The sequence below is a fragment of the Canis lupus genome, chromosome 6 (assembly GCF_048164855.1).
Source record: "Canis lupus baileyi chromosome 6, mCanLup2.hap1, whole genome shotgun sequence".
Lineage (NCBI taxonomy): Eukaryota > Metazoa > Chordata > Mammalia > Carnivora > Canidae > Canis > Canis lupus.
This window is the reverse complement of record NC_132843.1, coordinates 27,019,592-27,033,253: the sequence shown is the minus strand read 5'-3', so window position 1 is coordinate 27,033,253 and position 13,662 is coordinate 27,019,592. Positions and strand designations below refer to the sequence as shown.

Sequence of the window (13,662 nt, the reverse complement as noted above, 5' to 3'; positions counted from 1 at the left end):
CCTAAGTGAGTGAAAGGATTACTGAATAAACTCTAATGCATGAAATTCACTATGTGGTCTGAATTAGTTTGGGTGCCTGCCTGAGTGCCTCAGCAGTGTTTTGGGAAATAGGGAGATTATTAAATTTGCTTAGGATAGTGATCATCTCAGTAAGACTAGGCTTACCAAAGAATCAATCCACACAAACACCTAACAATTCAGGAATGTAGAACTGAAGTCCTATGATTATTACTATTTATATTATTTTTCAACTGCTAAAGTCTCATTATACTTATTTTAGCCCTCTTAGGGCCTGAAATGGCATTAAGAGTTTTTATACGGGGCGCCTGGGTGGCTCAGCAGTTGAGCGGCTGCCTTCGCCTCAGGGCATGATCCCAGAATCCTATGGAGTCCCTCATCTGGCTCCCTGCAGGGAGCCTGTTTCTCCCTCTGCCTGTGTCTATGCCTCTCCCTCTTTGTATCTCTCATGAATAAATAAATAAATCTTAAAAAAAAAAAAAGTTTTTTATGATTACCTCACTTTATCCTCTCAACAACCGTAAGACAGAGGCATTGTTCTCCCAGTTTTACAGATAAGTAAACTGCAGCCTAGGGAAAGGAAGCAGCTTTACTCCAAGTCAAGGTGAGTATGCATATATAATCCAATTCTGTTCTCTAGGTCCCTTTCAGCTATGATTTTTTTTTTTAAGTACTCGATATCCACTAAAGTTAGCCCGTCACTACCATTTACCCATGACAAATCAGTATTTCTTAAGATGGCTGGCTACCTGTCTGGCAGTGTTTGGCAATGTTATATGATTTCTCTTCTGTGTACTCACATTCAGACAAGATCAATGAAGATCCACCATAAAAGGGATGGCAGAGCACAGTGTTTAAGATTACATGCTTTGTCAATGACAGATTTCACTTGGATCACTTTTTTTTTTTTAAGATTATTTATTTACTCATAGAGATGCAGAGAGAGAGAGAGAGAGAGAGAGAGAGAGAGAGAGAGGCAGAGACACAGGCAGAGGGAGAAGCAGGCTCCATGCAGAGAGCCTGACTGTGGGACTCGATCCAGGATCTCCAGGATCACGCCCTGGGCTGCAGGCGGCACTAAACAGCTGCACCACCGGGGCTGCCCCCTGGATCACTTTTTAGCCATACTTTGCACTAATCATTTAATCTCCCCACATCTGAGTTTCCCCATCTGTCATCTGGGCATACTACTTTTTTATGCAACTGCTTCACTATGATAATGTATGTAGTGCCTGGTACAAACTAAGCACTCACTGAATGGTATTATTACTTTTTAAACACCTGAGACTAACTATACAGGATGAAACTGCCACCTTAGGTGACTTGGAATTTGTCTCAAAGTTCCTTCCTTAGGATCACACCTTACACATTATTCTTTGATTGTTTTTAACTCTTCTTGACATTTGAACAATATCATTCTTTCCTCAAGTTTCCCTGCAGGAAATGTGTCCTTGGAGATTCTACAAGACAGTAAAGGTTCCTGGCAGGTACAGGATAATCTGGATACTGCCAGCTATACTACCAGTTAAGCCCATGACTTAGAACAAGTAGAGCTCTTCTGGATTCAGAAAAGGGAGTGAAAGAGCTGCACTCTAGGGGCTGTCCACACTATTTACTCTTTCACCTCTGTGAATTAGTCTGAAAAGTAACTGCTGGCCAGCTTTATTCATCTGTGTGCAGAAATCATTAAATATTAAATCTGATGTTTCTTATTTAACATTTCATTATATTCTCTGGAAGCCAGACAATGTTTAGTTAAAAAAAAAAAAAAAAAAAAAAAAGAGTGGGGATGGAAAAGCATGCTTGTAATTGGCTTTTCATCAGACTCGTACTGGGACCTAGAGCTTACTCCCTAAACAGAGGCCTTTTTTTCTGTATCCTAGGTGCCACGAAGTATCTCAAGCACTATAAATCCTCACAACAATCCTTGTTATTTTTCTTACTGTACAGATAAGGATCCTGTAGTACAGAAAGGTAATTACCTCTTCCAAAGCCACAAAGCCAGTAAATGGCAAGTGAGACCTGGACTTTGCCACTATCGAGATTAGTGAGAAATTCACTGAGATATAATTCAAAGAGGGACAAAGGAGAGAAAAAAATAAAAGTACAGATTGAGAAGCTCTAGTCTATGCATATGAGTAATTCCAGAATGGGTTGAAGGAATGGTACCACAGCAATATTTGAGATTACAGCCAGCCATGTCCTGAATTGAAGAATTTGAATACTCAGATCAAAATACACTATGTGCACTGAGCATGTAGATGAAGATAAATCCATATGTTGACAATTACAATATACTCAGGTCTTACACTAAAGGAAGAAAAAATGTGCAGCTTCTAAACCAAGAGACAGGAAAATATAAGTACTAAAATTTTTATCAGATGAAACTGTATCAAGTAGTGAAGGGAAAGGAGGAAAAAATGAACAGTAAACAAAACAAGGTTAGGTTGAGCTTTATGAAACTCATTTTCATAAGTCAAAAATGGTCGAATATCAATTTCATTATGTTGTTCAATCTAAAGTAAGTCCAAATTTAACAACAGTCACAATAAATGTAGATGTATCAAACTCACCTACTAAAAAATGATTAGAGTGAATTGAAAATATAAATCCAGCCATTTAGTAAAGATACATCTAAAATAAAATCTTACAGATGGCTGAAAGAAATAAAAAAACAGACACATCAGGAAAATGTTAGACTAAAAGCAGTACAGCAATGTCAAAATCAGGGTAAAAAAATTAATACACATACAGTAAACAACAGGTTTAAAAACAATATACTATCAATTACTATAAATGTATCCAATGATGCAGCCTTGAAAAATAAAAGAATGAACTGAGAAATTGTCAAGCACATAATCATAGTGGGAGGTTTTTTAAAAATACAAATTAGGGACGCCTGGGTGGCTCAGTGGTTTGGTGCATGCCTTTGGTCCAGGGCATGATCCTGGTAGACCCGGGATTGAGTCCAAAGTCAGGCTCCCTGCAGGGAGCCTGCTTCTCCCTCTGCCTGTGTCTCTCTCTCTCTGTGTCTCTCATGAATAAATAAAATCTTTAAAAAATAAAAATAAAAATAAATACAAATTAAAAAAATACAAATTAATCGGAATCTAATACAGCATGCACCATGAAACAGAAAAAATCCAGAAGTAAAAGGCAACGAAACAACCAGTTATTTTCAACTGCAGAGGAATTGTTTTTTAAAAACTCAACACCTAAAAAAAAAAAACAAAAAAAAAAAAAAAAAAAAAAAAAAAAACTCAACACCTTTTAGGTCATGAAGGAGGTTTCAATATATTTGAAATAGATCATGTTCATATATAGGTCATGTTTTCTGAACATGATGAATGAATCTAGAAATCATTAATAAAAAATCAAAAAAATCAAAAGGCAAAGAGAAATATACCTAGAAATATTAAATGTATTTCTAGGTCATCCTGAGTTAAGTGGAAATCAAATGGAAATTACCAACTACGTAGGAAGAAATAAGGATGGGGCACCTGGGCGGCTCAGTATGTTAAGCTTCTGCCTTCAGCTCAGGTCATGATCCCAGAATCCTAGGATGGAGCCCCATGTCAGCCTCTCTGCTCAGTGGGGGGGTCTACTCCTCCCACTCCCTCTGCCCCTCCCTGTTCTGCTCTGGTTCTCTGCACGAGTGCTAATAAGTAAATAAAATCTTTTTTTTAAAAAAAAGGAATAAATAAGGATGAAATACTATATGTAAAACAAGCTGCACTGAAGTGATTCACAGATATAGTTTTTAATGATTACTAGAAAACAAAAATATTTTTATTTTTATTTTTTTATTTTTTATTTTTTTAAATTTTTATTTATTTATGATAGTCACGCAGAAAGAGAGAAAGGCAGAGACACAGGCAGAGGGAGAAGCAGGCTCCATGTACCGGGAGCCCAACATGGGATTCGATCCCGGGTCTCCAGGATCGTGCCCTGGGCCAAAGGCAGGCGCCACCCAGGGATCCCCAAAAATATTTTTAAATAATAGGTTAAGCACTTAAGAAAGGACAGATTAAACACAAAAGAGATAATTACACAGAAAACAAATAAAAAAAAAAAACAAGTAGATAAAACAAAGGAAAAGTTACTTCTTTTTTGAAAATCAAAAATTGCAACTCATTAGCAAGATTATTTAAAGAAGGGGTGCCTGGGTGGCTCAGACAGCTAAGCATCTGCTTTCAGCTCAGGTCATTATCTCAGGGTTCTGAGATCAAGCCCAGCATCAGGATCCCTGCTCAGCAGGGAATCTGCTTCTTCCTCTCCCTCTGCCTACCATTCCCCCTGCTTGTGCTCAGTCTGTCAAATAAAGAAAGAAATCCTTTTTTAAAAAAATTAATGAAAAAGGGGGAAAGGGAGACACCTGGGTAGCTCAGTGGTTAAGCGTCTGTCTTCGGCTCAGGGCATGATCCTGGGGTCCTGGGATCAAGTCCTGCATCGGGCTCCCTGCAGGGAGCCTGCTTCTCCCTCTGCCTGTGTCTCTGCCTCTGTCTTTCTGTGTCTCTCATGAATAAATAAAGTCTTTTTTTAAAAGGGAGGGGGAATAAAGGGGGGGGAGTCACAAAAAATATTAGAAATAAGAATACATAATTATATACCTAGTGAAAATGTACTAAAAACTGTAAGATAATGATATGAACAAATAACAAAAAACCCAGGCCTTCTAGTTATCGTACATTACCCAAATCCTAATTGCTATTGGGCTAACTAAAGTTCCTGACCTGTGTGGAAATTAATGAAGAGAAACCTCACGAAAACAGAGTCAGGAGGCTAGGAGGGGAAGTGAGGAAGGGGGAGCCATACCACTCAACTTCAATTACAAAAAGAATGTCAATTACAGACCCCAACAGAAGAAGGGTCAACAACAGGAAAGAATTACCAGCTACAGGTCCCAACAGGAAAAGATGTACCCTGCATCTTCTACAAGAAATCAACTACCTTCCTGCACCCCAGCAAATGAGAAACCATCATCATCCTGAACTCTTTTCTCTAATGAGCGTTCATTCAAAACAGCTTCTCCCGGGGTGCCTGGATGGCGGCTCAGTCTCTCTGCAGGGAGTCTGCTTAAGATTCTCTCCCGGGCAGCCTGGGTGGCTCAGCGGCAGCCCAGGTGGCTCAGCGGTTTGGCGCCTGCCTTCTGCCCAGGGCCTGATCCTGGAGACCCAGGATCGAGTCCCACATCTGGCTCCCTGCATGGAGCCTGCTTCTCCCTCTGCCTATGTCTCTGCCTCTCTCTCTCTCCTGTGTTTCTCAAGAAAATAAAATCTTAAAAAAAAAAAAAAGATGCTCTCTCCCTCTCTGCTTCTCCACGCGCACACTCTCTCAAACAAAAAAGACCCTCTTCCCAATTTCCTCCTCCATAGAAGAAGTCTCCCCTTTTATCACTGGATTTGCCTATGGTTTTGTGTAGTTTGTCCTGAAGTGCAATTCTCTGCTATTCCCAAATAAACCCATTTTGCAGGCAGAATAACTGGCTGCTTTATTTTTTTAGATTAACACCTGCAAATCTTTCCACTATGCTCCCGGGAATTCATGGTTCTGTCACCAATAAAATCAGCTATATTCATAATCCCTTTTCTGAATATTCATGTTCTAGCATTAATTAAAAAGTCACCAAGAAGACCACTTCCTGAATAATTTTTTTTAAAGATTATTTTATATTTGAGAGAGCAAGTGAGGGGGAGGGGCAGAGGGACAGGGAAAGAATTTCAAGCAGACTCCTCACTGAGTGGGGAGCCCCACTCGAGGCTCAATCTTACAAGCTATGAGGTCACGAGGTTATAACCAAAATCAAGAGTCAGACACTTAATCGACTGAGCCAGCCAGGCACCTCCTGAGTAGTCTTTCAAGAGGCTTTCCTTCCCTACCACATGTACCACGGAGTCTGGAGATGAGGGGTAGATACTTTCCTTTTTCCTTACTGCTGATTCAAGATTGTTGCTTTTCCCTCTTCCCTAAGAAGCCTCATGTCCCTTAAAGAAGGTGCCACTCCATCTCTGTCACTGTCGTCCATCACTTCCCTTAGTTCCAACGCTAGTCTTGTCATCACATTCTCAGTCATTTTAGCATCAATGTGGTCCATTTTTCAATACCCTGGCTTCTCAGATCTTTGCTCTGCTCTTCTCCAGTGAAACTGTCCTTCACCACAACTCACACACTTTCATGCTATACCCTCTAGACCATCCCATTACAGACCACCTCCATTCTAAGCATCACAATCTCTGGTCACCACTACCCCCACCCCAAATCCTTGTTCTTCCAACTCAATGACTCCAATAATCCCAGATCTTTAGCTTCCTTCACTGGCGTCTCCACTGCAGACCCTCCCTCTTCTAGCTTTCTGTTGCCTTCTTCATGTTTTACAGGTCCTATACTCTGCTTAGATCCATAGCTCTTTATTACTATCACCATGCTTTAACTCCCTATCATTTGCTGGAATATCCCAATCCTAGCTAAATCCAATTTTTTGCTGATTTTGCATCTCACTTGAACTGCTGAATATGGCTAAAGAAAATAAACGAGCATGCTAAATGGCCTCATTTTCAATTTATAACCACAAACCTCAAGCAAGCTCTCAGCGCAGTGCAGCATTCTACTTGCATTTCCTACTCACCTCCTTCAATATGCTTGTTTCACATGTCCACAGACTTCCAATACCTTTCCCACCCTCCTCACTCACAGGTGGCAATTTCACCGAAAACACAGAAGCTGTCAGAGAATTTCCATACTCCCATGAACACATTTACCATCCTGTAGGCATGTGTGGTCGTGAACATTGTGCTTTTTTCCCACTACACAAGGCCTGAATTATCCCTATTCCTGTTTAAAGGCAACTGCATTCCTTCTCAACTGACTTAATAAATGCTCTTGCTGTAATACTCATCCCTCTCAAATTTACCCCCAGTGGGATCATTCCCATCAACACACAAACATACTGCATTATAGATCACCTTTGAAAAAAAAGAGACAATGTCCCCCTAATTGCACTATCTCCCCAGCTAACACCTCTACTTCTCTCCTTTCTCCAACACCTCAAAAGCACTGCTACACCTGCTGCCTCCACCACTTACCCTCCCACATTGTTTCCCCCACTTTTCCGTCAAGTTGATTTTACCTATAGTATAGCAGATTGCACAAAACATAAATTTAGGGCTGAATGAGTTATCACAAAGCAAATGCCCTTGTAACCATGACTCGGGAAAAAAAGAGAACATTAAAAAAAAAAAAAGAGGGAGAGAACATAGCCAGTACCTCGCAAGTCCCCGTTGCTCCTCCCATTACCTTTTCCTTCCTCCCCAAAGGTGATGAATTACTGTCCTCTAACACTGAACTTGTTTTGCGTTGCTTGCTTTTGAGGTTCCTAGAGACAGCATAATTTCATATATATTCCTGTGAGACACTACCTTGGTATAATGGTGAGATTCACATCGTGCCCTTTGTTCATTTCCAACTGCTGTAAAGTATTCCATTGTATGGGTCTGCCATATGCCACTGCTGATACACACTTCGACTATTTTCAGTTTTGGAGCCAATACTATTAACAATTTTGTCCTTGTCTCCTGATGCATATGTGCATGCATCTGTTAGATATATTTAGGTATGGATCTGCTGGGTCACGAAGCATGTTAATGTTAATTTTACTAGATACTGACGTGTTTTTCAATGTGGCTGTAAGAATTTACACTGCCACCAACACTCTAAGAGTATGAAGTGGTATTTCATTAGTTTTGTGATTTTCGATTATTAATGAAGTTGATCATCTTCATAGGTTTATTGGTCATATGAACGATTTCTTCAAGTCTCTTCCACTTTTTCTTTTTGATGTAGAAGTTATTTATATATTCCAGATCTGAGCATTCTGCTGGTCATAAGTATCATAAATTTCTTCTGTGACTTGCCTTTTTTTTTTTTTTAAGGTTTTATTTATTTATGAGACACAGAGAGAGAGAGAGACAGAGAGGCAGAGACAGGCGAAGGGAGAAGCAGGCTCCATGTAGGGAGCCCAATGTGGGACTCAATCCCGGGTCTCCAGGATCAGGCCCTGGGCTGAAGGCGACGCTAAACCACTGAGACACCCAGGCTGCCCATGACTTGCCATTTCCATGTATTTTTTCCATTTTTAAAAAAATGAATAGGAAGGATTTAATACAGTCCCAATAATCAAATTGTTCCCTGCCCTGTTTAAGAAATCCTCCTCTCGGAGATCCCTGGGTGGCTCAGTGGTTTAGCACCTGCCTTTGGCCCAGGGCACGATCCTAGAGTCCTAGGGTAGAGTCCCGCGTCGGGCTCCCGGCATGAAGCCTGCTTCTTCCCTCTGTGTCTCTGCCTCTCTCTCTCTCTCTCTCTCTCTCATAAATAAATAAATAAATCTTTAAAAAAAAAAAATCCTCCCCTCTCTCAAGATCATAATAAATTCTATGTGATATGCTAGGAACTTTATTGCTTTGCCTTCATATTAGTATCTGTAATACACACAAAAATTATGCAATTATTTGCAACATCAATTGCAAATATTAAATTTTAATTCTTCCTTCCCAGCACATATAACTATTATTTCTCTTGCTTGCCCTTCTTACTCTGACTAAAACCAACAGCACCACAGTGAATAGAAGTGATAATGGGCATCTGTGTCATGTTCCAGATCTCAAAGGAACATTTTCAAAATAACTATTAAACCTGAGAGGCTTTGTTTCATTTTGGTTTTGGCAGATAAATTTTATCAGATTAAGGAGGTTCCCTTTCATTCCCAGTTCCCTAGAATTTTTGTCCTAACCAAAGACAAATTTTTATCAAATCCTTTTTCTATATCGACTGAAATAACAGAGCTTATCTCCTTTACTCCTGTTAATGTGGAGACTTTAAATGATTTTAAAATATTAAATCAACCTAGTGTGCTGACATAAATCAATTTGGTTTTTTATATGTTATTAACATTACATATTGCTGGATTCAGCTGACATTTTATTTAGAATTCTAGATCTATGTTTATCAATGAGATTGGTCTGTAATATTCCTTTCTTGTCCTTGTCAGATTTTCATTTCAAGATCATGCTGATCTTATGAAACAATGAATCTATAGATCAATTTGGAGAAACCCAAAATATTATAATACTGAGTTGTCCATCCATAAAGATGGGCATTCTTGATTATTTAGATCTTTAATTTCTCTCAGTAACATTCCAGAATTTTCTCTGAAGAGAATTTCTGGTACTTGATATTTTGATTACATTTTAAGTGGTATTTTAAAAAAAAATTACTGTCCACCTTTTGTTAGAAAACTGATATAAAAATACAATTAATTTTCACTACATCAATCTACTGCCAAACCTGTCAGGTCTTTATTTTTTATTATTTTACTTTTCCAGTTCCAGAATTTTCACTTGGTTATTTTATAATGGTTTCTTGTTCTCATGCTGCAATTCCCAATTCTGTTTTTAAATCTCCTTGAACATATGAATATTATGTACAATCATTTTAAAGTTTGTGTCTGATAAGTCCATTACCTGGAGTCCTTCTGGGTTTATTTCCATTGTCTATTGTTTTGTTTTCTTTCATGTTGCCTTGTTTCCTCAGGTGTCATAAGCCAGACATTGTTTATGAAATATCATCTAAAAATTTACTGGCCTGATAGCTTTCTTCAGAGAGGATTTACATTTGAATGTATGGGGATCCAGTGGCACCAGTTAATTCAATTTTCTGGGTTAAGATGGTTTAAACTTGGGCTTCAGTCACCACCAGGGCTAATCTACTTCAATTTCATCTTATGTCTAGGAACCTAAAACTAAAGCATGCAGAAAGGGCTATCTCACTCTCCCCCACCACATACACATACACATTTGAGAGGCTCTGGACTCCAAGTTTCATGCCCCAGCACCAAAAGGCTGTATCAAAATTACTATTTAGGCACACACCTTCTGGATTCAGCAGAAGCATCAAGGTAAAAGTTCCAGGCTAATTTCTCTGAGTTTTCATCTTCTCCCATATTTAGGCTTCATAATTCTTCATATTTAGGTTTCATAATTCTTCACTGCCTTCTACCCTCTGGATGTTTTCAAGCAAACTAGATAGATAGATAGATAGATAGATAGATAGATAGATAGATAGATGATAGATAGATAGATAATCTTTCTAATTGTCCTCAACTGAAGAGCTGACCTAAATCACTGAGGCCACCATTACTGAAACTAGAAGACTTCCTCAATCTTTTAAATCAGGATTTATTCCTATCACTCCACAGAAACAATTTTATGTAAGTTCCAACAGCCTGTATACATTGAAACCCACTGGTCAATTTACAGACTTCGTTTTTTGTCTCAGCAGCATGTAACAGAGTGGCCCACTTGCTCCTTAAAACATTTGCTTGACTTCCATGTACTTTTCCCCTCATACCTCATATTTTCTAACACTTTTGCTCTATCTTCCTTTTCTTCTCACTCTTCAAAAGCTGAAATGTTAATCACCTAACCTAACCTCTTTTTCATCTCATCCACTCAGAAGAAGGCTATTTCAACCAACCCATGCCTTTAAATTCACTTGTTCAAATTCATAGCTCCAGTTTCAACATCTCACCTGAACTCCAGCCTTTTATAAATATATGCTAATTGTTTTCTATCCTCATATTTCTATTGTTCTCTTTTTTTCTATCTTGGCAAGTATAGAAGGCTGCTCAGGTCTAAATCCTTATTTCTCCTTTTCTCTTACTCCATATCCAATCCATTAGTATTCTGATAGGTTCTTTTTTTTTTTTTTTAATTTTTTTTTTTTAATTTTTATTTATTTATGATAGTCACAGAGAGAGAGAGAGAGAGGCAGAGACACAGGCAGAGGGAGAAGCAGGCTCCATGCACCGGGAGCCTGATGTGGGATTCGATCCTGGGTCTCCAGGATCGCGCCCTGGGCCAAAGGCAGGCGCCAAACCGCTGCGCCACCCAGGGATCCCATTCTGATAGGTTCTATCTTGAAAATGGAATCAGAATTTTAAGACTTCTTCACCTATACTAGCCTAGTCCATGCCAGGATTAGCCTCTGCATGAATTCTCTGTAGCTGGAAAATGTAAATTGGTAAAACTAGCATGGGAATAATTTTTTTTTAAATCGAGTTTAATAAAAAAGTGCGTAACTCTCAGCACAATTTCACTTCTTACTGTCAAACACTTTTGACCATAACCTACAGTAACAAGTACATTTTATGTTAATCGAGTACATACATCCTGAAACAATGATTAATGAAAAAAAAATACTTTACTACATGAAACACACTCTGATATCTTCTATTTCACTAATTAAAATAACAGGTATTCACTAAACTGATTTTATGATCCATTAGTGAGTAAAGGGTCATGAACTGTAATTTGAAAAGCACTGTTCTAGAGAAAACTGTTAACATCTATAGGAGAGAATACATGTAAAAGGATGTTTACAGAGACACTGTAAATGTAAAATATATATAAAGTAAAAGAACAATAGATAAATTATGGCATATGCATACAATAGACTTCTACAAAGCAGTTAAAATGAATAATCCAGAACTATATGTACTGACACGGATAAATCTCAAAATCAATGCTTGAGCAAAAACAACCCTTAAAAAGTTGCAGAAGGAGGGGCAGCCCGGGTGGCTCAGCAGTTTAGCACCACCTTCAGCCCAGGGCCTGATCCTGGAGACCTTGGATCGAGTCCCATGTCAGTCTCCCTCTGCATGGAGCCTGCTTCTCCCTCTGCCTGTGTCTCTGCCTCTCTTTCTCTTTGTGTGTCTCATGAAATAAATAAGTATTTTTAAAAAAGTTGCAAAAGGAAATGTTCATATACTATACTATTTGTTAAGTTAAAAATATGAAACTATAAAATACTTATGTACATAGACATGAAGAAGTACTTTTAAAATATAAACAGTAATGGTAAATGGAAAAACCACGATGGTTAGATAGAAGTAGAATGAAACTGGGAGGAGTATACAAAGGGATTCTACTGTAGCCATAAAGTTCTATTGTGAAAAGAAGGAAGGAAGGAAGGAAGGAAGGAAGGAAGGAAGGAAGGAAGGAAGGAAGGAAGGAAGGAAGGAAGGAAGGAAGGAAATATAGCAGCTTAAGAGTCAATAAGGCTGGTGGTTGGTACAAAAAGTCTGTTATTTCCTATAGCTTACTGAACGTTTACATCATTTTATTTTTAAAAATAATAGTTCAGAAAAGAGAAGGTTAGTTTTTCCAAAAAAATAAAATTTCTGAGAGATCCTAATAAAAGATGGAAATAGACAATGAAAAATACTTAAAGTATTTTAAAGTTTATTTTATTTTATTTATTTATTCATGAGAGACACACAGAGAGAGAGAGAGAGAGAGAGAGAGAGGCAGAGACATAGGCAGAGAGAAGCAGGCTCCATGCAGGGAGCCCGACATGGTACTTGATCCCAGGTCTCCAGGATCACACCCTGAGCCAAAGGCAGGTGCCCAACCGCTGAGCCACCCGGGCATCCCTAACGACAAATATTTTAAACATGTTTTCACTTTTAATTTTTTTTAAGGATTTTATTTATTTATGAGAGAGAGAGCAAGAGAGCACGCATGTGCGAATGGGGAGGGGGCAGAGGGAGAATAGCTCAAAGACAGTCTAGAATTTTTCCCTGGAAGAGAAAAAAGACAAAAAAAGACAAAAATATAAGAAACTAAGAGAATCAATTCAATGCCCAAAGCCTGGCTAATGGGCATTCCAAAAAGGAAAAACAGGCAGATAAGACATACAAGAGACCTTTCCAACAGTGATACAGCACATGACTAACTAGATTGTGCACCTTTAGTACCACAATCACACAATTTAGCTGACTTGAAGGATACTGGTACAACATGCCTTTAACCTACCAATCTGCAGCAAAGGGAGGGACACAGGAATAGTCAATGACATCAGAGTGATGCAGTCTGCAAAATGCAGGCTGAGGAAAGATATAAGATAAGACACTCTGTCTGGTCTTGGGAGGGGTGGGGGGAGTTGGTGTTTCCTCAAAATGTTAAACCCGGAATTATCATATGACTCAATAAATCAACTCCTAAGTATATACCCAAGATAATTTTTAAAAAGTCTATGCAAAAACATGTGCATATTCATACAAGTATTTCATAATAGCTAAGATGTGCAAACCACCTACATGTCCATCAACTGATAAACACACAAAGTATGGTAAATCTGCTCAATGGAATACTGTTCAACCAGAGAAGGGAATACAGTACACCACAGATAAGCTTTGAAAATATTATGGTAATAACAAGTATAAAGTGGTATCATGACCTCTTTCCTACATGAGTCTTTATCTTTCAGAGATACATATTGAAATTATTTACAAATGGTACACCTTTGCCTGGAACTGGACAATGTGCTTCTAATCGCATTTAGCTGGTTATTCACAAAGGGCCACAAACCATGTGTGTTCCCACAGGGCTGCCACTATCAAGTCAGCTGGCTAATTCTGGAGCTAATGACTCAAGTGAGAGTTAAAAACCAAATTAGAAACCACAGTGTAGGGCAGCCCAGGTGGCTCAGTGGTTTAGCACCACCTTCCGCCCAGGGCCTGATCCTGGAGACCCGGGATTGAGTCCTGCCTGCGACGGGCTCCTTGCATGGAGCCTGCTTCTCCCTCTGCCT

The 13,662-nt window shown here is 38.9% G+C and overlaps 1 protein-coding gene across 3 annotated transcripts in view; it reads right to left on the bottom strand.

Annotated features, from left to right (window-relative positions):
• Nucleotides 1-13,662, bottom strand: part of GALNT1 (polypeptide N-acetylgalactosaminyltransferase 1) — a 123,236-nt gene that overhangs the window by 39,862 nt on the left and 69,712 nt on the right. Inside the window, exon 1 of one of the 3 annotated variants that reach the window (XM_072829292.1) lies at nt 9,942-10,062. The exons of the other annotated variants lie outside the window; for them this stretch is intronic. Coding sequence (XP_072685393.1) covers nt 9,942-10,012 — 71 coding nt within the window. The 5' untranslated portion in view covers nt 10,013-10,062. Of the gene's footprint in view, nt 1-9,941; nt 10,063-13,662 lie in introns of those variants that run through there. 3 annotated transcript variants of the gene reach the window in all.